The sequence below is a fragment of the Blennius ocellaris genome (genome assembly GCF_963422515.1).
Source record: "Blennius ocellaris genome assembly, chromosome: 16".
In the NCBI taxonomy this organism is placed as follows: Eukaryota; Metazoa; Chordata; class Actinopteri; order Blenniiformes; family Blenniidae; genus Blennius; species Blennius ocellaris.
This window is the reverse complement of record NC_137665.1, coordinates 3,005,164-3,031,105: the sequence shown is the minus strand read 5'-3', so window position 1 is coordinate 3,031,105 and position 25,942 is coordinate 3,005,164. Positions and strand designations below refer to the sequence as shown.

The window sequence follows — 25,942 nt, the reverse complement described above, 5'->3', positions numbered from 1 at the left end:
CCGGATGACGTCACTGACGGTAATACCTTTTCAGAAATACAGTCTAACCGCACCACCAGTTTCTGTCTCGTACATATCCGTCCGCCAACATCCGCCCTGATGCTAAAGTACGTTAATGGATATTAAAACTAGCCATGACAGAACACGCAACTTAGTGTTGGATCATTTATTAGCGTCAACGATATTTTTCGTGTTTAAAAGCTTGTTCCATGTTTGTTTCGTGTTGTCGAGTCGCTGAAGCGCAAACTCTTTGAGGCGGATGGATACGACAGAACAGGAGGAGGAGGAGGGGGGGGGGAGCTCCTCTGACTATATAACCCGGGTCTCGTTTTCACTTTACCGGCATTTCAGCGTCAACTGCCGGTCGGAATTTTTTTAATCGGTGGTCAAACTTCGTTGTATTTATTTTATTTATACCGCTTGTTTACAGCATGCCTGGATACTCCGACAGAGATCGCGGTCGCGATAGAGACAGAGATAGAGGGTGAGTATCTTTTCCTGGACATTTTTTTTCTCTCCCCCACCGTCGCGTGATCTGTTGAAATGGCCGACCGGATCTAAAACCAAAAGAAACCCGTCTTGTTTGGGCGGCGACCGTCACTAATGTGTGAATTATGAGATTGTATGTTGCTTTAACGTAATTGCGAACACAAGAGAGCCTTCAAATGTTTGAAGTCTGGGTGGACATGAGGCGCGGGCCGGGTGACTGAGCCTCTTGTCTGGCTTGCGGCCTTGTCCGGCCTGTTAGCTTCGGGCCGGTTAGCTCCCTGCTACCGGAAACTTCTTTTCCGCCCGGTAAAACTTTACATCCCGCCACTTTTTCTGTTTTACGTGCCTCCACTGCCACTATTGCCATCGTGCCACGACGTTTCCCGTGTGGTTTTCGCCGTGATGCGACGATGCTAATTCTGCTGCTAGTCGGCTTGTCGCCATGTGGCATCGTGATGCGGATACAAAATGCCGGCTGTATTTTCCATTGTTCCTCTGCTGGTTGGAAAGTATATGGCACGTTTTTTATTTCACGACATCATGCGGCGAAGACGGGCCCGGTTTGATCCGACATCCCCGTTGCCTGTCTTGAGTCTTGATGCCTAACCGTTTTTTGAAAAAGCTGCTTTTTTTTTTCTCCCCCCCCATCTTAGCTATGGCGGCGGCCCACCCCGGTTTGGAGGAAACCGCGGCGGCGGCGGCGGCGGAGGAGGGAAGTTCGGTAATCCCGGTGAGCGGCTCCGCAAGAAGCACTGGAACCTGGACGAGCTCCCCAAGTTTGAGAAGAACTTTTATCAGCAGCATCCCGACGTGACTCGCAGGAGTCCGGTATGTTGAAGGCGTTGCGTAACACTCGTGGACATGTGCCATGTCCGGCACGTGTTGCAGTTATGCAACTGTTGCCATCGCTGACTTTTTTTTTTCTCCCTTTCTTTTTCTTTACAGCAAGAAGTTGAGCAATACAGAAGGACCAAAACCATCACAGTGAAGGGAAGAGAATGCCCAAATCCCATCATGAAATTTCATGAAGCCAGCTTCCCCTGTAAGGATTTTTTTTTTTTTTTTTTTTGTTGAAATTTTTAAAAAATGGCCCCTGGTGCATGGAGAAAATCTGAACTGTTTATTTTTCCTTTAGCATACGTGATGGATGTCATCAACAAACAAAACTGGACTGATCCGACTCCCATCCAGGCCCAGGGCTGGCCTATGGCGCTGAGTGGCCAAGATATGGTGGGAATTGCACAGACTGGCTCTGGCAAAACTCTTTCGGTGAGTAATATTTGTCGTAAATCAAATTGGCTACATGTGAAAAGTACGAAATGTTATTAATGGAAGTTTTGCTCCACAGTATCTGCTGCCAGCAATCGTACACATCAACCACCAGCCTTTCTTGGAACGTGGAGATGGTCCAATTGTAAGTTTGCATCATTTGACATCTTTGTCACTGAATTGTAGCTCCAGCACTGTCAAAGCTGTTGGATATGGATCATGGTGGACAGACAAACGCCTGTAGTTCATGTCTCTAACGTCTGTCGTTCTCCTCCTGGCAGTGCCTGGTGCTCGCCCCGACTCGTGAGCTGGCTCAGCAGGTGCAGCAGGTGGCTGCTGAATATGGCCGAGCCTCTCGTCTGAAGTCCACTTGCATCTATGGAGGTGCACCGAAGGGACCACAGATTCGTGACCTGGAGAGAGGTACTTTAATGTTCTGATTCTTTTTTTTTTTTCCCCTTCTTAATTTGTAAAAGTTTGAGGGTTTAATACCTTGTGTTCCATTTTGATTAAGGTGTGGAGATCTGCATTGCCACCCCTGGCAGGCTCATTGACTTCCTTGAGTCGGGAAAGACCAACCTCCGCCGTTGCACCTACCTTGTGCTGGATGAGGCCGACAGGATGCTGGACATGGGGTTTGAGCCCCAAATCAGGAAGATTGTTGACCAGATCAGAGTACGTTTATTATTTATTTGTGTACATATATATTTAGTTATTTTAAATAACATGAGCTGTACCTGGTGCTCTCAATGGGCTCAATGTTAATTTTAACATTTCTCCCCCCTCCCCCCCCCCAACAGCCTGACCGTCAAACTCTGATGTGGAGTGCCACCTGGCCTAAAGAGGTTCGCCAGCTGGCAGAGGATTTCCTGAAGGAGTATGTACAGATCAATATCGGAGCCCTGCAGCTGAGTGCCAACCACAACATCCTGCAGATCGTGGATGTTTGCAATGATGGGGAGAAGGAGAACAAGTGAGTGGCTACAGAGAATTGCATAACTCGAGTTCAGGTGACATTACTGAAATTTTACAGAAGCTAAAGCTGTGGAGTAATTGGCCGATATCTTGCAGGCTCATTCGTCTGCTGGAGGAGATCATGAGTGAGAAGGAGAACAAGACCATCATCTTTGTCGAGACAAAGAGGCGATGTGATGACCTGACTCGGAGGATGAGGAGGGATGGGTGAGTTTTCTTAGCAAGACCTCTTCGCTGGACGAATTCAATAGTTTTTGTCGTCGATGAATGAATTAACACCATCTTTTAATAGGTGGCCAGCTATGGGCATCCATGGAGATAAAAGCCAGCAAGAGAGAGACTGGGTTCTTAATGGTAAGACTGACTCTTACATAGTTTCATCACATGAGCCACCTGTTCAGAATTAATTTTTCTTTTTGTCTTTTGTTCCCTCAGAATTCAAATATGGAAAAGCTCCAATTCTTATTGCTACAGATGTTGCCTCCCGAGGTCTAGGTCAGTATCCCCCCTGAACTTTGTCTATAGTTAAATATATTTCAAAAGAAAGTGTATTTGCTTTCTTTAACTCTTCTGCTTCTTTCTGAGTTTCTCCCCTTGACCTGAAGGAGCAGTCTGTGTGGCAGGGCCTTGGCATGACAAGCCCAGGTATCCAGAGGGGGAAGGAGGATTCTTGGAGGTGTCCAGACTGGCGAGGCACGGGTCTCCCAGTCGTGCAGATGTACAGAGGTGACCAGGCCCAAAGTGCAGCATAACGCGCTGGCCTGCCTAAAAAGAGAACCAAAACGGGGGCACAACTTGAGGGCTGGCTACAGTTCCTGCCCCATATGCTCGCCGGTTCTGTGACAATGGTTCTGACTGCTTCGCGCCAAGTGTCCCCTGCTCAAAGCCCAGCTACACTGTCTCCTATTGTCTTGCATGTATGTTTGGGCGGCGCATTGCAAGTCATTTGAGTCACTGTTGCCAAAGACCTTTAGTAAAGCTTGGGTGACGTTAACTTTTGCAGTTGCCTAAACTTCAGTCTTGAAGAGCAGTCCGTCAGATCGATCTTACCTTCACCTCTGTAGAGACATGGCTACTGGCGCGTTTGGTGACAGTGGGACATGCTAGTTGGACACACTGGGACAAAATCCAAGCCTACACTCCTCCCTCGCCTGCGTTTCAAAGTCATGTCGAGACCTGCCAACGAGAGACGCTGTCAAGTGAACACTGAGTCTGGAAAATACTGAGAAGGGGTGCACTGTAGAGAAACTCTAATGAGCTCAGAGCAACAATTTCTTGGAAAAGACGCAAGTGGGAGCTTAATAGCCAGCAGCTCACGAGCGTACGAGACAAAGGGATGTTGAGTCAGTGTTGGTTGGAGCCTAGACATCTTGTATGTGGGGTATGTGCTGCAATGGGAATGGACGAGTCAATGCATACTCCAAGAATGGTAAGACTGCGCATCCAATCGTTGAGGGTGGGTTTTTTTTTTTTTTTTTTTTCTGCTGGGGAGGGTTTTTATTTATTTATTTTTTACTGGATGAATTGGAGTGTGCATCGTGTCTTCCCACCGTAGTCTCCCCAAGGATTTACTGTTAGTCTCTTGCAGCCTTGTGGGTTTTAACCCACCCTCCCGCCTCATCACTGTACTAACTTGCTCCTTCTTTGTTTTTGATCTGGTTGCTGCCGTGGCGCTGGCACACATCCTCGTGTGCTTTCCTTTCTTTGTGCCACACTGCAACGTAATCTTACAGATGTTGAAGACGTGAAATTTGTCATCAACTTTGACTACCCCAACAACTCTGAGGACTATATCCACCGCATTGGCCGAACAGCTCGTAGCCAAAAGACAGGCACGGCCTATACCTTCTTCACCCCCGGCAACATGAGGCAAGCCAGCGACCTCGTCTCTGTGCTGCGCGAGGCCAACCAGGCCATCAACCCCAAGCTCCTCCAGATGGCTGAAGACAGAGGAGGTAAATCCAATTGGTGAGATACAGAAACTGCGCAGTGAACTGACTGCAGCCCCTTTCTCTCTGCTGCTTTCTATCTTGACACCTGGATGGGATCACCATATTAAGTTTTTCTCACACAACTTTCAGATTTGAGGGCCCCTCCGCTTGGTTCTCAGTGTTTTTCCTTGTGTCTGCAGGTCGTTCAAGGGGAGGCAGAGGTGGTGATTACAGAGACCGGGATAGGTATTCTGGAAGGCGCGATTTTGGCAGTTTCAGGGACAGGGGTAACGGCAGAGGCTTTGACAATGGACCAAACAAGGCGTTTGGCGCGAATTCGCAGAATGGAGGCTACGGCGGCGGCAGCAACGGCTTCAGCGGAGGAAGCTTCAACGGCAATGGACAGTCAAACTTTGGGGGCAACCCAGCGGGAACGTTTCCTGGACAGAACAACTTCCAGGCCCAACAGTTTCTCGCCGGTAAGGTGGCCGGCGCACAGAACGGCACAGGTCACCCCCCTTTCCAGTTCCCCCAAGCACAGGCTCCACAGCAGCACCCTCCTCCGCTGGTGCCGTACACGATGCCCCCCCAGTTCACTCAGTAGACACACCTGACACTTGAAAAGAAGTAATTTATTGCTTTTTTTTTGGTATTTTTAAGTTCTGTACTTAATCCAGAGTTTTTGTTTTTGCATTTACACAACAGGGTTGCAACAACTTGAACCTCTATTCAGCCTTTTTAAGATCTGCAGTGCAGCAATAGTGCCGACGCACACTTGTGTTCCTATTACTATTTAATTTGTTACATTCCTCAGTAATGTTAAGTTTTGTACTAGGGTAATTACAAATGTATTGTTTTTCTTGTGTACCATTGAAAGTGATGTTAAGCTCCTACCTTGGAAGTGCACTGCATGATCTTTCAAATAAAAACCCCTGAAAATTACTCCCGAGTTTCCTTTATTTGTCCAGCAGGTGGCGTGCTGCACACGGTTTAAACAATCTCTAAAGACACTTGACGTTTCCATGTTCCATCATTTCCTCTGTTTAGTCCAGTAACCAACTGGGACTGGTAACTTGTTCTTCCTGTCCCAGTCTGGATTAAGAGTTAATCCCTGGCAGCACATCAAGACCTTAAAGTCTTTTAGTGTAATCCATAGAAACATTTTGGGTGGTAAAGCACTCTACTTTCTCAAAGCTTTTAACTTGGAGCAACCATGTTGAATAGTTTTATTAAAACAAGTTGGAGAAATCCACAAAGGAAGTGTCTTAAACCAGCTGGTTCAGTTTGCCAGTGATTCACTAAAACCTTGTAGGAGGATAATGACGTTTCTTCTGTGGAACTCAACCGTCAAATAAATTAACTGATTCTTTGAGCAACCTCTACTTTCACATCAGGAATTAATGTAGGGAGTGACGACGCAACAGTCGCTGTACTGGAATGATGAGAACTGAAAGGCGTCTCTAACACAAGCTGCTGTAGAAGTTGCTCTACATTATTCGCCAGTCCATAAGCGGAGGGATAAATAATTTTCCACTGCCTCTACTAATTTCTGCTAGACCAATGTGGACTAGCAATACCACTTTGTGCCACTAGGTGGATCAGCAGCTCATTGTTTTGTCAGCAACCCAACAGAAGAGAAACATGTTTGGAGCCACAAACGTATAAATTCATGCTGTTTATCCTCTTGAAGTGGTAAATTTACTAAAAGAAAAAAAAGGATTGGTTAAAAAAAAACAAAAAACGGTGAACATGACAAGAAAAAAGGCAAAACAAGTTAAATAACTGAATCAGTTAAAGTTGGCACAAAACGATTAAAACTGCTAAAATTCTGAACTGTGGTCATGAACTGTCATGAATGCACTTTTAGCAAAACTGCATTAATAGGTTTATAATCTACGGGATCTTTAATGATTCAAAGTGTTTTGTGGCTCCAGAAGAATTACACTTGGCATAAAGTGACAAAACTGACTTTTTGGATGGGAAAAGTGGGAAACCTCTGCTTTTAGCACCTCCACGCTGACCTCACAGTGCAGTGGGATATTTTACTGGATAGTTGGGGAGGGGGGGGGGGGGGATTCTTGCCTCACAGTACGGAGCTTGCATGTTTCTATCCATGTTGGTTTCCTCTTTTTCTTTCTTCCACAGAGAGAAAACAGGTGTTCTGGGATAAAAGATGAAATTGTTGAATGGTGAGGATTGTGTGACCTGTCCAGGTCTGTCCTGCCTTCAGCCATAGTCAGCTTGGCTTCACAACCGGAAGAAGAGGCTTGAACAACCACTATCCTTATACAAGCTTGCAATACCACTTAATGCCACCAGGTGGTGCGAAAAAGTCACTACACCTTCGTCTTCTGAGAGAAGAGGATGGAGCAGCAGTCAACAAAGTTAAGTCAATGGAACCAAATGGAATTTGTTGAATATGTCTTGGAAAATGTAAAGGAAACACTACTGACCACTACAAAACCAGTTTGACCCATGTCAGTTACATCGCGGCCATGACTTTGGCTTGACTCACATTTATATGAGTCCAATTCATGTCAAATGACATCAACATGAATTCAATAGTAACATCTTTAGCCTCCGTTTAGCTCACACAACCAGTTGGAGATATAGTTTCTACACTTTGCATCAGTAATTGTACTCCACTATAACAAAAGCCACTGTCAGCACAATTAGTCAGATAATAGGTGAACTAAATACAATAAAAAAAAAAACAGACTGATGAAGCTGGTTAGATAAGAGGTGAAACATATTTCAAAGCAAGTTTTATCTCCCGGCTAAGAATATGCAGTAAATATAATACAGCTGAAATGACTAAAACCCCACGAGAGAAGCTAAAAAGGAAAACAACGCAAGTAGATGTAACTGTTAGAAAAAAGTATATGGAAAAACAAATAAAATGACTGAAGTTGATAAAACAGCTTCAATGTTTGTAATAATGGGCATAATGCTGTTGGAGAAGGTTTCTGGACATTTCGCTGCATTTTGCGTCATAATTTTCCTTTTTAAATTGGCTTCATGTTGAGATTGTTATCGTTTTCCTTGGTAATGGTTGGTTTTGTGAAAATAAAGACATTTTTATTTATCTATCTATCTTTATTTATCTATTTATTAAATATATACACAAACATCTTCAAACTATTTAGAAACCTGCTCACAGGCCTTTCATTTGTATTGCAGGAGTCCTGAAGCGGGGGGGGGGGGACAATGTGCAGGGCGGTGCCCCCCCCCCCTCCACCCTCTGGACCCTGCTCCTCTGGGTCAATGGTGGAGGGGCCTGCTGGTTGTGGCCCTTGGCCTCACGTGTCGCAGCTCCTCGTAGTCACTTCTGGGTGCGGCGGCTTCAAATTGCCTTCTCGCATATTTACAGAGCCGAGGCCTCTGAAGTATGCGAGGAACGCATTCTGTGTAAATACTTCCAAGGGTTTTTATGAGTCAGACATATTTTTTTCTTCTTTTCTCTCTGATAGGTGACAGCCGCACCCTGTCGTCGCCGACAGCACCTTTTACACGTCAGGCTTGTTTAAGGTTTACATTAGTGAAGCAGAGTGGCTCAGATTCCGACTGACAAAATGGGCTTATCTGGGAAAGATTCGCACATTTGTGGCGTTTAAGACGGGGTGGAGGCAACACCACCTGCCTCCACCTGCCTCCACCCACCTCCACCCCTCGCCACCTGTCTCCACCCACCTCCACCTGTCTCCACCCACCTCCACCTGTCTCCACCCGCCTCCACCTGTCTCCACCTGCCTCCACCCGCCTCCACCTGTATCCACCTGCCTCCACCCGCCTCCACCTGTCTCCACCCGCCTCCACTTGTCTCCACCTTCCTCCACCTGTCTCCACCCACCTCCACCCGTCTCCACCTGCATCCACCTGTCTCCACCTGTCTCCACCTGCCTCCACCCGCCTCCACCTGCCTCCACCTGTCTCCACCTGCATCCACCTTCCTCCACCCACCTCCACCCGCCTCCACTTGTCTCCACCTTCCTCCACCCGTCTCCACCCTCCTCCACCTGTATCCACCTGCCTCCACCCGCCTCCACCTGTCTCCACCCGCCTCCACCTTCCTCCACCTATCTCCACCCACCTCCACTTGTCTCCACCCACCTCCACCCGTCTCCACCCGCATCCACCTGTCTCCACCTGTCTCCACCCGCCTCCACCCACCTCCACCCGCATCCACCTTCCTCCACCCACCTCCACCTGTCTCCACCCGCCTCCACTTGTCTCCACCTTCCTCCACCTGTCTCCACCTGCCTCCACCTGTCTCCACCTGCCTCCACTTGTCTCCACCTGCCTCCACCTGCCTCCACCTGTCTCCACCTGCCCCCACCCGTCTCAAGCCGCCTCCACCCGTTCTACGAGATGTAAACCCTAAATTTAGAACGGATCTGACTTAAATCGAGTGAAATGATCCGTCCGTGTGGCGAGTCGTTTTTAACTTGATAAGAAATCTTGAAATGAGATTTAAAAACTAGATTTAAAATCAGACATTCAAGCAGTCAAAACTAAATTAGTACCAAATGATCCAACCTCAAGAGAACTTGATCTCGCGTTATTTAATACTCGATGAGACAAACATCCCAGGTTCAAGTGCGAGTCGCTTCTGCAGACACACAGTTTTCCCTGCAGCAGAGATTTGGTAACTTTTCCAAATAAATAATGCGACGCTCCGTGCACGACTGAACCTCTGACAGGAGGAAGAGCGTTTAGAGAACAACAGTGCCACTGAGCCCACGCAGTAATTCCTACAGCACAGTAATCTGTTTATAATGCGGCGCTGCCTGAAGGCCTGAACAGTCTCTGCCCCTGTTTTTCATATACAGAATTTACATTTCTCTGCAATCTATGTGAGTTTTACATCAACAAATGTCTTGGCAGCAAATGGGCCAACCCTGGTTTTACTTTCCACATACATACATCCTTATTGACCTTATGCACCTGAATAATCTGTACAGTTCATTTTGCACAATAACCAAATCAAATCGGATTTCCAGTTGCATTTTGTCACTTCATACACTTAAATCAGTCCAATTCTTTTTTTTTTTTCAAAAGCCCCCAAAATATAATGCAAACATCACTGTGAAGCACCAAAACAAGCGAACACTTGCATGAAGGCTGCAGCAGGAACTCCCTGCAGGTGTGTGACCACGAATAAACCCTGTCGTATCACGATCTTAATCATTCGTTACTTACTTATTTATTTTAAATTTTTATTTTTTTTATATCAAACGCAGTTTTTGACGGCGTGAAGGACTCCCCCGGTGCTTTGTGTTCCCTGTGGGATTCCACTTCTTCTTCTTCTTCCTCCTCCCTCTCTGCCCTGCAGGTACGTGGCTGCTGGTTTTCTGGAGTAACCGCTCACTGGGCGTGCGGCCGACACACCCACCGCAAGCATGAGCCGGAGCGGCATGCTGGAGCCATTCCTCCCCCGGCGAGGCGTGAAGAAGTCGCATTGTTCCACTTTAACCAGCTTCCAGCTCTATACTCTGCATTCCTTCAACACACACACACACACATTGGACATACACTCTATCCGTTGTCTTGTGCTTCCTTTGTCAGCGAGGTGAAGTTTGCATTCCTGCCATTAGACCTTGACTCTTGGAGGTGATTTGACAGGGTGTGTGTGTCTGATAACAGCTGATAGGCCCAGATCACGACGCCCAAACCCGCTCTGGGTGGCTGAAGTGCGCCGATCCCAAAGCACACAAAGACAGGTCGTGGCCAGATTAGCCGCTTCCTATACAGTCTCTTTTTTTTTTATGAAATCTAACGTTTAACTTCTCCTGTTTATTAGAATGTCGGCTGGCGCCACTAGTCCACTGGAAGGAGGCCAAACTGTGTATATTTATTCCCCGTCGCCCCACAAAGTGTCGGATCAGATGTTTGGTCACGTCTGACGGGGAGAAGTCACGATGATCCGTATATCCAACCACCGGCCGACTCGTTATTCCGCATTCTTTCGCAATTGATCCGCCGGTGCTTCGTAACGTCGTGTCGCGTCAAGTCCACGCGCGGAGCCGAGAATCTGGCGCAAAAGAGCTTTATGACGCTTATTCTATTTCAAAGGATAAATGTGTCTGTGTGCGTTGATTTTCTCATTGAGCGTCTCAGTGATCAGGTCGTGGGCTCGACGTGTCTGAGAGGGCAGATGTGAAAATGAGGGGACATTTAAAAACGGCGAGCGCCGCGAGGCCTCAGGTGAGCAGAACAGGTCCGCCCGGTCTACTGCCCCCCCCCCGCTGCGCTCGGTGACGACACACCTGCCGGCCTGGGAGGAGCCGAGGCAGGTGGACGCTCCTTTAACCGAGCCGAGACCTGAGAGGAGGAGAAAGAGGAGAAAGGGGGAGAGAGACAGAGAGAGAGAGAAAGGATCTGAGAGCAACGGCGTCCCAAGATGTCGCAGAAGAAGGAATATGTCAACATGAGCAAGTGAGTAGAAGCTTTGCGTCGGGGGTTCCCCCCCCACCCCCCCCCCGTTTAAACTCCGGTTGCCACCGACGACCCCGCTTCCGTTTCACCGCGGGGGGTCGGGACGATGACGCGTCTCGTTCACTTTGATTCACTTTGGTTTCAAAAGCAACGCGGCGCGCAGTCGAGATGAATGAAACCCTCTTTTAACTTGACTTGTCCGGTCTCTCCGTGCCCCCCCCCCGGGTGTTCGAGCTCACCTCACCCATCCCTCTCGCCGCACTACTTTTTTATTCCCGTGTTTGATCACCGGGTGTATCGTCTTCAGTTTGCCCAACTCGTTAAATCCCGCGTTCCACGCCAGCGGTGTGACTCATTAAGACAATAGGGCAACAGTTTATCATGGAAGTCGGCTTATTGTCGGCGCTGTGGAGAAGAACGGCCGCCTCCCGTCTGCTCCACATGGCCAGTAAACTGTGGACTCTGTTAAACAACAAAAAAAAAGAAGATTACACAACCCCAGTTTAACCCTGGTTGACAGCGAGTCAGCAGGTGTTTATCTGCTCTCCCTGCGACCTGTCACCCGGAGGGGGGGCGACACACACACACACACACACACACACACACACACACACACACACACACACACACACACACACACACACACACACACACACACACACACACACACACACACACACACACACACACACACACACACACACACACACGTTTATGAGGCCCCGCTCAGCAGGGTGCGTCTTGACTTTACTCAATCTGGAGTGACAGGAAGGCTCGAAGGAGTGGCAGGGCAGGGTCTCCTCCTTCACACTCCAGTAAGAGTGATTGTTTTTTTTTGTTGGTTTTTTTTAGTCCGACTGAGTTCAGGTGGATTCTGACATGAGCTGCAGGGGAAATGAAGGAAATCACACCGTGTGATAAAACCTCTGCAGGGACTGTCTGAGCAAAAAGTGCTGCTCCCATCGTGCACAAATGCTCACTTGCAACGGATGGTGCTGCAAACAAAGCTGCAAAGAACAAACTTTATTCTCATCGCTAGAATACCAACAAATCGTGAGAAAGGGGTTTGAGCAGAATGTGAGCAAGTCGAGATGATGTCTGTAAAAATTGTCCAAAATTTTACGCAAACTCATCGTTTTGCTTAATATCAGAAGATTCTCAGTACTTTTTGCTATCGTTGCATGACAAAAACGATAATATAAAAATTTCTTTAATTTACACATTTCTAATTTGATATCTTGACTGCTTAGACACTTATCACACTGTTTGTTACTCCAGCATTGTGTCGTGAACATAGAAACACCAAAATGGTGTGAAAGATGACAGAAAAACCAAAAAACAAAGAGGATCTTGATATAAGTGACTTTGAAACAAACAGCAGATGAAACATGATGAACTTTCTCATGTTTTCATATGAGCTAATCAGACCATCTCGATTTTCTTATTCGCTAATTTATTCCTATGTCTGTCCGGGATGCAGTGTCTGCCTGATTACTGAGTGTCACACTTTTCACCTGAGAGCGTCTTAACAGTGTTTCCACCCCACATATTATCCCCATCATCTGCTATGCTGCTCACTTAATGAATCTATATCTTCTCATTAAAAAAAACCAAACTAAAAATCCCTCACACATGAATAGTTTTATAATTGAAGCTATTAAATACTTGTATGACACTTCCTCTCTCGATCTAATTGCATCTTAGCGAGCAATGATAAGAATGCGGAGCAGAAACGACTCACTCCTACTACGAACCACAACCAGCGACCCGGCTGTCGTCATCCATGCGCGTCGTCGTCGGTGCCGCCGTTCACCAGCCGAGAGCTGGAAGGTGCAGCGCGGCTCCAGTTCTCTGCAGGAATGTCGCTATCGCAAACACTCCCGGCGACATTCCTGACGACAGCTATCGGAGAAGTAAAGCGGGGGCAGGAGACACTCCTCTCACCCCCCACCACCACCACCTCACCCCCATGAAATATGGCCCCTCCAGTCCGACACGGGTGTGCCACTGTTTGAATAGTTTGGCCTGTCGATGGAGAAGTCGTGTAACGACTTCCTAATATTTCCAAAGGTCGTCATTAAACACGAAGAATCTGCTCTTTAACTTTAAACACATTTCAGTGCTGATGCCTTAATAGCATAATGACTGTGAGGCTTAGAGTAGCAGAAGGTTATGGGTTCCGTTGAAACCGGGACCCGCGAGGGGGTCATGAAGTTCCTTTAAGTGATGTTTGAGATTATAGAGCATGTATGTGCACAAACATGTCGTTAAACCTCAGCTAAAACAATGTGTAAATCGCTTGTTTGGTAAATCCTGTCAAATGAAAATACATGTCGCGACTCGGGCTACCAGCTCAGAGCTGTGGGGGACTTTCCCTCATCGTATTTGGCGTTTCTGTGCAGGACTCAGGCCAAAGATCTCTCCACGGTGATCGCTCGCATGCAGAACAATGCAGATCAAGTGGAGAAGAACATCCTGCGGACAGAGCAGCTGCTGAAAGCGGTGAGAAGTGCACCTGCACCAAACGTTGGAGGCGTTTCAAGCACAAGAATTCCGGTTGTTTAACGACACAAAGCCCTCGAGAACAGACCGGGCGTCCCTTAAATGAAATGCAACTTCTTAAGGAGCGAAGGTTAGCGCTAAGAAATAATGCACGGCGTGCTGCGTCTCCCTGCAGGACACCGAGAGATCGTTGAGGAAGGAGCCGCTGGTCCATCAGAAGGAGAATGCAGACATCCTGGCGCAGGCCGAGGTGCTGCTCAAGCAGCTTTTCATGGACGTGGACAGAGCCAAGAAGCTCCAGCACCCGCAGGCCAAAGAGATCGAGCGAGAGTAAGTCTGTCACAAATGAAAACACAAACACGCCGGACAGACGCGCTTGAAACTTGAAACGTAACATGCCACCGGGAGCATGCTGGTCATTACCGCATTTCCCTTTCTCTGGCCTCCGAGGCAGAACTCCTTGTTTTGTTTTGGGTTTTTAAAAAATTTTTTTTTTCCTTGTTTGCAGTGTGAAGAATCTGCATGAGCGCTGGGCGAAGGACTGTGGCACCTACAGGGACCTGTACGCCAAACAGCAGGACTTGGGCCTGAAAACAAAGATCGGCTGGGGCCCCCTGTTGGATGAGAAACTGGTCAGTTGACCCACATGAGTTCCACAAGCTTAACCTCGTTGCGGGTTATTAAGTGTGAAGCAGCTCCAGAGCGCCACGTTGAGCCGTTTCCCACCGCCGTGTGCAGAAACAGGTGAAGACGGCCGAGTTCGGCCCCTCGCTGTCGGACGTGGAGAAGCAGATCGCGGCGCACAACATCCTGCACCAGGAGATCGAGGAGTACAACAAGCAGCTGCAGCCAAACACCGCCGGCTCCCAGGTCACTGCGCAAAACATCACACACACACACACACACACACACACACACACACACAGGATACAATCCCTAACCCGCGTCTCCATTTCAGGAGCAGTACGACGCCCTCAAGAAGAAGTATGCCGACCTCACTGTGAGTCGTTTCTCCACCTGTTGACTCTCAATATTTGTGACGTGCTGTTTGAAGGAGTTGCGCTCAGGAGGGTCAGGGCCAAACCGCTAAAACTCTGAGCATTTCAAGTATTAGCTCCGTCTAATGATTTAAAACGAAATCCCTGAAAAACCTGAAAAACCGATGTGTCTCCAAACAATTAACCAAACAACTGACCGACCGACCGACCAAGCAGCAGATCGACCAATCGACTGACCGACTGACCAACCAACCAACCAAACAAACAATTAATTACCTGACCAAACAAAACAACCAACCAATTACCAGACCAACCAACCAAACAAACAACCAACCAATTACCAGACCAACCAACCAACCACCCAAACAAACAACCAACCAATTACCAGACCACCCAACCAACCAACCACCCAGCCAACCAAACAAACAACCAACCAATTACCAGATCAACCAACCACCCAACCAACCAAACAAACAATTAATTACCTGACCAAACAAAACAACCAACCAATTACCAGATCAACCAACCAAACTAATGAATAATGTTCTAATTAAAGCAGAAGCAAAAACGATCTATGAAGAAGCCAGAGCTCTGCTCTCAGGACCCACTCCTCTTTCTAACTTTCTAACCGTTTCATATGAGAAGCCGCCGACCTTCAACATTAATTGAACCTTTAACAAACGACCTTGGCTTTAATCGGAGTGGTAATTCTGGTGTGTATCACAGCGTGTCTTGTGTATCTTGCGTGTTGTGCAGGACAGCTCCCAGCGCAGGAGGAGCCAGCTGGCGTCTCTGTACGAGTACATGCAGAGCTGCAGCAAGGAGCTGGTCTACCTGTCGGGCCAGCAGGAGAGGATCCTTCAGAGGGACTGGAGCGATCGCATGGTCGACCCCCCAGGAGTGCGCATGGAGTACGAGGTGAGGCGCCGCACGTCCCGGTGAATCACAGACAACCCACATTTTCTCTGACCGTTGTTATTGTGCCTGTCTCCAGAAATTCAAAACCGGTGGACTGATCGCACATGAAAGAGAAGTCAACAAGCTGGACGACGAAGGGAAACAACTCATGCAAGCAAAACACCCCGGCACCCCGACGATAAAGGTAGCGGAGGAGTCGTCATTCGTTATTGTAACACCCAATGATGTCAGAAGCTGATTTTGTTTTTTTTTTTCCTTTCCAGGCACACAGAGACATCGTCCAGGCCGAGTGGCAAGAGTTCCTCAACCTGTGTCTGGCACAGGAGGTTCACCTGAACAACATCGACAATTACAAGAAGGTAAACGTCATGGCAGTTCCCACCGGCTCAATCACCAATAATTCTCACACACACACACACAAATAAAACCAAGCCAAAACCCACATCCCTGTCTGCTGCAGTTCCAGCTGGATGCAGAGCAGCTGTCAGACTCCATGGACAGACTTCGGTCCACCATGGATCCAAGATCTGTGAGCAACAAGAGCAACCCCGAGGTCCTGCTGACTCTGGAGGTACGACGCTGCTGCTTTCTGCCGTCAACCAGCTGAACAGATGTGTTGGTTTTTACAGCTGGAATGAGTTAATGAGATGATCTGGAGCTGGAAAAAATGAGCAAACACAAGTCGACATGACGGCTCCAGTGTGTCCTCAGAGGAGAAAAACCAACAGACTCTACCCAGTCTGAAAAAACATACTTGCATCGTGCCCAGTCATTCTGGGAACGGTACTTGGATGAAACATTTTTTTTTTTTTTTAAATTGAATGTCTAATCTAAAAATACAAAGTGAAAATAAATACGTTGGCTCTGTTTTAGTTTGATGAATATTTAAGTTGTTCAGCAGCTCTTGTGTTTACTTTAGAGTATTTGCTTGGGTTTTCCAAAAAGCAAGTTTACTGGAAGAAGCGGAGTGTATTTACACATACATGGTCTCCCCGACGTCCCTCCAGGGGGACGAGCCGGCCATGAAGAGGAACGAGCAGCGGCTGGCGGCCCTCCGCGACCTCAGCACCAGCATCGTGCCACTGAAGTCACGCAGAGTGAAACCCGCCAAGCCCACTCCGGTGGTGGCGCTCTGCGACTGGACCGACGACGACGTAGGATTCCAGAAGCTCCGCCGAGTCGCCACGGCGTGTCTATTTGTTGCCGTGTTAACTCTCCCCCTCCTCCGTCTGTCGGCTCCAAGGACGTATTGCGACGCGGTGAGACGCTGAACCTCAAGTCCAACTCCAACAATCTGAACTGGGAGCTGCAGAGCCGGAGTGGCGAGACCAAGACCCTCCCCGGGGCGTGTTTCATGATCCCGCCGCCGGACGCCGAGGCCCTGGACAAGGTCAACAGGTAAAACATCATGGCAGGATGTTGTTTTTTTGTTTTTTTTAAACATTTTATTAAAAAACAAAACAAGCAATGACTTATTCTGAGGCGTAATGGAACTGTTGTGTATTTTCAGTCTGGAAAAAGAGCTGACGGATTTGAAACGAGGCAGAGCCACGCTGATGACCTCCCTGAAGAGCCCCGCGGTGGAGGTGGTTCGTCCTCAGAGGGCAGGTGACCAAACCTTTCCTCAATAGTGGCACATTTTCCTTTGACGCCGTTGTTCTCCCCCAGAGGTCGTCGGTTTGACGCTTCAACCGGAAGCGGATAAGACGAGTTGAAAATGCTGTTTCATATGAAAAGACAAGTGTATTTGACGTGGTTTCCCCTCTGTGGAGACAAATTCACATTGTGAAGGAAACATGAGAATGTTTCCTGCTAATTTAAAGAAGCAAGTTATTTATCTCACATTCTTATTACCTTAAAATAAGCTTCATTAAATATAATCATCAGCAACAAACAATGTGAAGTCGAAGAGCCTTCTTCCTCCCATCACCGACTTCTGGGAGGTGTCTGATCAAATGATGTTTATTTGATACCGGCTGTATCATTATTCCCATGGCAAATATTAAAAGGGAGTGAGTTTATTTTGTTAGTCCTGGTGTAGAAAAACAGCATTATCTTTACTAAACTGTAACGATGACATATTGATCTGCCTTTGTATTACACAATTTGAAAAGTCCTCTTTTGTGGAAAGAAAAACGGTTTCTCATGGTAACAACAGTATGAACATAGCATTTAAAAAAAAACAAACAAAAAAATGGTTTTATTTGTGGTATTAATTTATTTTCCGCTCCTCAGTTGCTGTTCAAAGTCCTCCCGAAGATCCGAAAGCTGTGCAGCTCATCGGAGAAATCGACCGGATCAACAAGGCTCTGGAGCGACAAGAACTGGAGATCCAGAACCGCCTGAGGACTCCGCTCTCCAGCCGCAACGCCACGCAGGACCTGGCGGAGCGTCTGCAGGAACACGAGGTGAAAACGGCAACACCAACAGGCTTTCGCGGCGAGCACCGACGTCGGCGTCTGGGTGTTAAACTTCCCAAAACGTCCGTCCTGCAGAAATCCCTTCTGGCTGTGAGGAAGCTGGAGTCGGAGAAGGCGGCCGTCCAGCGAGAGATGGAGCCCATTCTGGCCAAGAAACCGCTGGGACCCACCACTGCGACGCTGCCCATCAAACTCAATACTGCCAACAACAAGATCAACGACCTCAACGGACTTCTGGACCTTTACAACAAGAAGTGAGGCGATTTCACACATTAACATTCATGCCTCCATGTCACATCTGTTCATACAAGACCTGCACAACGCTGCTTGTTTACTATAAGTTGAAGATAAGCCGATTGGATTTCATTACCTACAAATCAAACGTGAACCTCACTGACCTCATAAATTCCTCTTGAAAACAACCCACTATAGCGTCCTCGTAATACCTAATGATTATCCCACTTAAGACGTAAAGTATTTAAAGAAATGGGTTGTGTAACTTTTAGAAAAACAAACAAAAACACTTTCTTTTTCTGTTTGAAAACCTCAACTGAAATAGTTAAGTTTTTTTTTTTAATGTTTCTATTCTTTAAGAGAGACACTTTATGGGTTATTCAGTTGAAATGTTGTCATTAGAGTTGATTTAAGTTCAATTTGTTGCATTGTTTTAGGTCTTGCAACTAATACCACAACGCAGAACATAAATAAAGCCAAAAGGTCGTAAGTACATGCAAATTAAGAAAATAGCTAAAGTGGAAAAATCCATTTAAAAAAACAGGAACAACCAAATGTAATGAAATATATTTAACTCGTATTTATAAAAATTGTGATTAAAAATGAAATCATAACAAAACCATACAATTTAAACTAAAAATAAACACAGACCATGGAGATCAAACCAGAAGGTTTATTAAATGATAATGAACATTCTTTCCTTGACTAGAGCGACGAGCTCCATGTACTTGGAGAAGCAGATGAAGAACGTGGATGGGACCCTCTCTGGCTTCGAGGAGCAGCTGATGAAGGACCGCACCATTCTGGACCAGCCGAACTCGCTTCAGAGTCGCAACCGGGCGCTGCAGGTACTCTAATTCCCTTCACCAATAAAACGCCTGAAGACATGCTGGAGTGCGACGACGGCCTGCTGCAGTCGTCTTTCTAAATCTGCAACCTTGTCGGACAGGATATGCGTAAGAATGTGGTTTCGAGGCGAGAGGATCTGACTAAAATGGGAAAAGACTTGAACCTGACGCAGCAGGTGTGCTGCTCCCTGGAGAAGAGCTTCAACGAGTACTGCCCCGACATCCAGCGGCAGGAGAGAGACGTGAAAAAGCTCAATAGCCGATACAGCAACATCAATCAGCAGCTCCAGGAGAGGTGAGTCGTGGAAAACACACAAAACTGTGCACAATAGCGTTCGCCCAAACTGCAGTTCTGAACAAATGTCGCTTCAGGGCCGAGCTCATCAAACAAGCCACCAACAAGAATCAAGATTTCAACAACGCGGCACAGTCGCTGGATTTCTTCCTCGTCAATGTGCCGAACAACAAGATCAAACCCTCTGACGGCGTGGCCCAGATAGCGGCCAAGGAGACGTCTCAGAAGGTGCGTGGAAGTATTCAGTCCCCCCAGCATGGACGTTTCCCAGTGACACAACTGATCTCAAGTAAATAAAATCATTGTCGGTATCCTGATGGAATTTTTGCACTTTGCATTTCAAACTTTGCTCTTTTTTTCACGCCGATGACATTTTGCTTTCTGATCAACCTCGTGCATCCAGCCCCTGTTGATACAAACAAGTATAAAATTAATTGAGAAGTTGAAGCCTTGTCTCATTCAGACTGTTCGTCGGTCAAAAGCCTCTCAGTTAATCAAGTGTTTATTCTTTTTAAACATCTGGTCAAGAATTGAGTTCTGGCAGGAACTCACCTTTGCTCTCTTCACATTTTTGCATAGATGGTGGTGGAGGACATCAAGAGGAAGGCAGCTGATGTCAACAGGGTCCAAGATCTTTCCCGTGACTTGCAACACGTCCTGAATGTGAGTTTAGAGAATGCTGTCGTTGCACCTGCCGGTTGGCTGTCGTCATGCGGGGCCCGCTCCCTCAGTGTCTGATGTGTGTCGCTTCAGGACTATGAAACCAAGTCCAGCGCTTATCAAGGCACTCTGAGAGACGACGATGATGATGAAGATGACACTTACGGGGAGCTGGTGTCACTGAAACGTCAAGCCGGACCTCTGGCGAAGGCCGTACGGCGCAAGGTACGGGCTTATGCAGATATCACAGCAGATAGAAATGAGAGAGAGAGTGAAGGAAACTGATTCTGCTTTCTTTTGACAATTTCCAGGAGAAAGATCTTCTGAACCTTTACGCAGAGGTGTCTGCAGAGAACGAACAGCTGCTGAGTCAACTCGGGACGACAAAACGCATGATGGGCCGGGTATGGCGCTTAAACGTCCTTCAGTCACGGTCAAGTTTCCACATGTTAAGATTTATTTTAATCAACACTAACCTCTTCTTTTTTTGTGTCCTTTTTTTTTTTTTCTTTTTTAACAGAATGAAGATAGAGCAAGTCAGATAGTTGTCTCACAGCAGCTGCAGCTCCAGAGTCAACAGAATGACCTAAAGGAAGCTGGTAGCCTGAGAAAGGACTTAGACGAGGAGGTCACCAGGCGCATACATGCCGAGAGAGACCTGGAAACTTTCCATAAGAGGTTTATGTCTCTGAAGGCCAGGAAAGGAGTGGAGAGGCTGGAGGAGAAAGAGGTGGTGCAATATTACCGTGACCCCAAGTTGGAGGCGGAATTGAAGTCTGTTAGAAGTCGGATCCACGATGAAGAATTCAATAGATCAAGAATCCAGTCAGAGATAGAGATCATCCATGAGAAGATTATCAAACTGGAGAAAGAGCTCAGCCTGGTCGTACCAAAGCTCGTGACCAAAGTGTTTACCGAATACGAGAGAGATCCGCAGCTCGACAGTAATATAGTTAAGATGAAAGAGGAGATAAGGAGGCTGCAGCTGGAGTTCCAAACAAGAGATACCGAAACCGTTCACGTGAAGAACGAGTACACCGTCCTGTCTCAGCAGCAGCAAAAGATCAGGGAGAAGGTTGTCAAGAAGGAGGTGACGAAAATTGAGAAAGATCCACAGATGCTCAAAGCCGTCGTCACTTTCAAAACTGACATCACGGAAGTGGAGTCACAGTGCAAGTCACTTAACGACAACATTTTCAGCACGAGGAAAGAGATAAACACTTTAGAGAGAATCATTCCCACCATCCAACCCAAGATTGTCTCCAAGGTTGTGAAGCAAGTGCAGCAAGATCCAGAGATGCTGGACGAATCAAAGAGGCTGCGGATCGCCTTGGAAGAGGAGAAGGATGAGAACGCCACCTTGATGAAAGACCTCACCACGTTTCAGCTACGGTACAGCGAGGTGGAAAGAATCAAGCAAAGAGTGGACATGAAGGAGGTCATCAATGAGATCTACAGAATCGACCCCGCAACCGAGGTTGAACTGAAGCGTCTTAAGAACGAGCTGAAGAACGTCAGCCGGAGTCGTGCGGACATCGAGACGGAAATCAACATGATCATGTCAAGTTTGAGCGCACTGCGTGCTCAGAAGCCGAAAACAGAGTTCAAGGAGGTGACCCAGGAGGTCGTGAAGGAAGAGAAGAGTCCGGAGGTCATCAGGGAATTACAAAGGCTGAATAACCAAGTCTCCCGTTTGCAGCTAAACTATGACACCACCTACGAGCTTCTGGTCCACCTGAGAAAAGAAAGAGATGACTTGAAAGCAGAAAAATCCAAGGTGGAGACAAAGCTAGTTAACAGAGAGCTCATCAAATATGAGAATGATCCTCTTCTCGAGAAAGAAGCTGACAGACTTCGACGGAATGTCAGAGAGGAGATTCAGAACCGCCGCAGTTTGGAGGAGTGTCTCTTTGACCTGCAGAACCAATACATCACCCTTGAGAGGCAGAAGCCAGAGGAGAAGATCGTGACGCAGGAGGTGGTTCGCCTTCAGAAGGACCCCACGCAGATCCTGGAGCACGAAAAGCTGAACAGGACCTTGGATGATGAATCGAAAACTCGTAGAAAACTTGAGCTGGAGGTGAGGCAGCTCAGAGGCCTGAACAAGGAAATGGAGAGCAACTTGGCTCAGATGGACGAGCGTCAGAAGAAGATCCAGGTGGAGTCGGAGCTACGGCAGTTAAAGGCCCGCATTCTTGAGCTGGAGACTACCCCTGCACCCGTGGAGGAAAAAATTGTTATCGAAGAGGTCTTGAAAGTGGAGAGGGACCCGAAACTGGACAAAGCCACAGATGGCCTGCGCACGCACTTTGAGAACGAGCGCACCAACATCGGCCGTCTAGAAAGAGAAATCCGCAACCTGAGGCTCCAGTTAGAAATCCTCGAGAAGGAAAAATCGACGGAGAAGGTCGTGTACCGAGAAGTCGTTCGTGTGGAGAAAGATCCGGCGGTGGAGTCTGAAAGGGAGCATCTCAGAGACCTCGTCACGCAGGAAAGAAATTACAGACGCGACTTGGAAGACAAAATTCAGAACCTTAACATCAGAATTACTCACCTGACGACGTCCAAGACCATAACTTCAAAGGAGGAGTACACTCTCATGTCAAACAAAGACGCTCTCCAGCATGAGAGGGACGACCTGCTCAAGAAGCTCAGAATGCTGGAGATTCAAAGGCAGAGCATCACTGTGACGTTCCAACAGCAGACCAAGTTGGTGAGTGAGAGGACGGAGATGGCTCGACAGAGAAGTCTCAAGATAACCTCTGACATCCAGCGGCTGGAACAGGAGATCCTGCGAGAGAAAGAGAAGATACACCAGAGGGAGAGGGTCATCCTTGAGCTGCAAAGCACCTTCAAGAAGGAGGAACATTCAGAAACTCACACCAGGGAGACAAATCTGTCCACAAAGATCACCATCTTAGATCCTGATACCGGAAAACCGATGTCTCCATATGAGGCCTACGTGCAGGGACTAATTGAGCGAGACCAGTACATCAAACTGTCCGAGCTGGAGTGCGACTGGGAAGAGATCACTTCAGCTGGTCCAGATGGAGACACAACAATTTTGCAGGATCGAAAAAGTGGGAAGCAGTTCTCTGTCAAGGATGCCATGAGGGCTGGCCGCTTGACGCAGAGTGAATTCATGCGCTACAAGGACGGAAAAATGTCCATTTCCGAGTTTGCCCTCCTTGTCGTGGGAGAAGTGAACAAGCCCTACCTTCCACCAGTCATCCCAAGATCTCCTACCAAGCTCACCCCAATGACCCCAACGTCTCCCAGCAAATTCTTTCCGTCCTCTCCCTTGAACTCCATGCCCTCCCCTCTGAGGTCCTCCTATCCCAGCCTGAACAATCTGCACAGCGGCAGCTCGAACAACCTCAGTATTCCGTCTGTCGACGAGTCTTATCCCATTTCGGGGGTCTTTGACACGACCACTCAGAGCCGCATGTCTGTGAGAAGCGCGCTCACGCGCAAACTCATCGACGACGACACAGGCCTGAAGCTGCTCGAGGCACAAGCCGCCTCCGGTGGGATTGTCGACCTCAACAAAAAGGACAAACTCTCCGTCCACAAGGCGGCGCAACAGGGACTCATTGACACAGGCCACATGTATAAGCTTTTGAACGCCCAGAAAGCCTTCACCGGGGTTGAGGATCCCGTGACCAAAGAGCGTCTTGCAGTGGGCGAAGCGGCGACTAAAGGATATCTCCCCCAAGAAAATGCCAAGAGGTACATGGAGGCCCAGCACCTGACAGGTGGGCTGGTTGACCCCTCCAGAGCAGGTCGTCTGACCCTTCAAGAGGCTCTCGCGGCCAAAATGATCGATAGCACGACAGCAAAAGAGCTGGAAGACGAGTCTTCCTACCCCAAAGATTTTGTTGACCCCATCTCAAAACAGAAGATTTCTTACAAGCAGGCGATGGATCGCTGCACCACAGACCCGACCACAGGGCTCCTCCTACTTCCTGCAGCCTCCACCGACATGGCAAGTTCCCCATCCTACTCAAACTACCGTTTCAACTCCTCGTACTAGGTACACAACATGTCGTGCTGACGGGTGTACGATAACTCAGCCTGATACATGAAGAAAAGAAGAGAAAATAAATGTAAGCATTATGAAAACTTTCGGGGGGGAATGTAATATTTGGTGAAACTGTACATGTTGGTTTGCGTTTGTTTCAATATGATATTTGGTCTGTGGCAAAAACAAGGGGAATTTTATTATATGCCTTTTTTTTTTTTAGCATTCTGAAGTTAAGTCTTTAATAAAGGTGCCTAATAAACTTAATAAATCCTGTTTCACATTCTGACTTTTATTCTGTCATTTAAAATATGGACAAAGTTAATTTAGCAAATTATTTGCTATTTCTTCTTATTTTCTAGTTTTGATTTGATTCCTTTCAATAAATCTACTCCTACAATTCTGTATTTTAATAGAGATTCAAATATTTATCTTAAACTTATTGATTTTTATCATGGTTTCAAGCTGCAATAAATAAATAAATAGATACATAAATTAAATAGTTCACCATTTGGAGGTCTTACTATAGACTTCCTAACATTTTCTTTTTGTTTTTTTCAATTCAAATTCCACCACTTTCCACCACTCTAACCTATCAGTTAAAATTTTCTAAATATTTTCAATAAAAAAAAAAAATAGATAAAGCCATGCAATAACACACACACACACACACACACACACTCCAGTCATTTCCAGAAACAAGATACTTTACAAAGCTACGATTACTTTTCTTGCCCGTAAATAAACAACAGCATGTGCTCGGTAAACACACAGCTTGTAAACCTCTGGTGAGTCATATGCTTGGAAATGATGGATTAAGAATAGAGATTAAATGTGACTCACATGCAGTGTGTTGAGGTTAACAGGGTCAAACTCTATATATGGGCAACGATCTAAGGCGTGTGTCTTATCAACAGACCAATTAAGACTTCAGGAACATGCAGACAATACAAAATAGCTCAACTCCGCGTGTTTTAAAGGAAATTAGACGAAACTTGACGGAAATGGTGGAAATGTGACATTGGCGGGGAAACGACTGGCGGCGGCGGCGGCGCCAAACGGTGCTGATGTGGGAGAATTCCGGCGTCCGGGTTGGGACGTCTGCCGGGCAGATTACCCGGCGTCTGCAGGGACTTTGTGGGATTATGGCGCGTGAGCCTGTCTGGAGGCTGAGGTGGCCCCGCGCCGTGTCCAAGAGGGGAGAGTTGAAGGATGTTCCCTGACGGCCGGGTCGCCTCGCTGAAAGTAGCACGCTGCGATGACGACGATCCCAACGCCACAAGAGCTCGCGGCCTTTCTAATTGAGTCAAGCTCCACCACCTTTTCCTGAATGGTGGCGACAGAAATGCATGAAAAAACTGGCTGATTAACTCAGATTATGACTTTATCACATAAAACATAGAAGGACTAATGGCTGCCTGATTGCAGGGGAGGGGGGGTAATAATTATCCTCCTGTAATACCAGACTGCATCGTTCACGCTTCAAGCCTTGACAATGAACATCTGCACAATTTGTCAGCGCCGCCTCATCGCTGCCCTGCAATCATGACCAAACCATATCGACGAGTCGTCAACAAACCCTGAGCTCAAATGTGTTTTTCAGTTAATTATAGTCGTGTGCAAATATAACGACACAATGTCACCGGTTTGAATTAAACATTCATCCTCTCTGAACTGGGGACATGGAGTGAAAATTGAGAATTAAAAAGCAGAGAAGCAGCAACGGAACAAGAGAGATAAACTAAGTTTACATTTGTTTTTTGGGCTAATTGTTTATCTTTCATAATGTCGGACATCTTTCAGGTTACAATCAGAAAAACCCAGTTATGTCAAGTTTTTCATTAAACAGGAGTTTAGTGAATTAGTAACCAGTAAGAATGCACGTTTGAAATTAACCACGTTTTCTTCTCTCTGCAAGATCGAATGTAGATTTCAAGCAACTGGAGA

The 25,942-nt window shown here is 47.1% G+C and overlaps 2 protein-coding genes across 3 annotated transcripts; both read left to right on the top strand.

Annotated features, from left to right (window-relative positions):
* Positions 1 to 350: 350 nt before the first annotated feature.
* Positions 351 to 5,606, top strand: ddx5 (DEAD (Asp-Glu-Ala-Asp) box helicase 5). 2 transcript variants are annotated; one of them, XM_080511309.1, is made up of 13 exons: positions 351 to 484; positions 1,143 to 1,317; positions 1,435 to 1,531; positions 1,625 to 1,758; positions 1,838 to 1,903; positions 2,040 to 2,181; positions 2,273 to 2,433; positions 2,559 to 2,731; positions 2,830 to 2,940; positions 3,026 to 3,087; positions 3,169 to 3,228; positions 4,467 to 4,688; positions 4,865 to 5,606. In XM_080511309.1, exons 1-13 carry the CDS (start codon positions 432 to 434, stop codon positions 5,266 to 5,268), a joined length of 1,860 nt encoding a protein of 619 aa, XP_080367435.1. In that variant the 5' UTR covers positions 351 to 431; the 3' UTR covers positions 5,269 to 5,606. The 2 variants fall into 2 exon arrangements, with proteins under 2 accessions (XP_080367435.1, XP_080367436.1); XM_080511310.1 differs by having other exon boundaries at positions 4,467 to 4,701; positions 4,865 to 5,030.
* A 5,397-nt stretch (positions 5,607 to 11,003) lies between these two features.
* On the top strand, positions 11,004 to 24,270 carry evplb (envoplakin b). Its single transcript, XM_080511020.1, has 22 exons — positions 11,004 to 11,099; positions 13,502 to 13,601; positions 13,777 to 13,931; positions 14,110 to 14,233; positions 14,340 to 14,471; positions 14,560 to 14,601; positions 15,356 to 15,517; positions 15,594 to 15,701; positions 15,781 to 15,876; positions 15,978 to 16,088; positions 16,525 to 16,671; positions 16,761 to 16,915; positions 17,028 to 17,125; positions 17,753 to 17,925; positions 18,013 to 18,191; positions 18,881 to 19,019; positions 19,121 to 19,314; positions 19,392 to 19,542; positions 19,894 to 19,977; positions 20,068 to 20,199; positions 20,286 to 20,378; positions 20,495 to 24,270. The coding sequence occupies exons 1-22, from the start codon at positions 11,065 to 11,067 to the stop codon at positions 24,005 to 24,007; spliced, it is 6,123 nt and encodes a 2,040-aa protein (XP_080367146.1). The 5' UTR covers positions 11,004 to 11,064; the 3' UTR covers positions 24,008 to 24,270.
* The last annotated feature ends 1,672 nt before the right edge of the window (positions 24,271 to 25,942 follow it).

Excerpts from the sequence above, each read along its gene's own strand:
- ddx5 (XM_080511309.1), top strand. The coding sequence starts at position 432 with ATGCCTGGATACTCCGACAGAGATCGCGGTCGCGATAGAGACAGAGAT. Across the intron at positions 1,759-1,837 it reads GCTCTGGCAAAACTCTTTCG|TATCTGCTGCCAGCAATCGT; the intron begins GTGAGTAATATT and ends TTTGCTCCACAG. Across the intron at positions 4,689-4,864 it reads GATGGCTGAAGACAGAGGAG|GTCGTTCAAGGGGAGGCAGA; the intron begins GTAAATCCAATT and ends TTGTGTCTGCAG.
- evplb (XM_080511020.1), top strand. The coding sequence starts at position 11,065 with ATGTCGCAGAAGAAGGAATATGTCAACATGAGCAA. Across the intron at positions 13,932-14,109 it reads GCCAAAGAGATCGAGCGAGA|TGTGAAGAATCTGCATGAGC; the intron begins GTAAGTCTGTCA and ends CCTTGTTTGCAG. Across the intron at positions 14,472-14,559 it reads CAAACACCGCCGGCTCCCAG|GAGCAGTACGACGCCCTCAA; the intron begins GTCACTGCGCAA and ends TCTCCATTTCAG.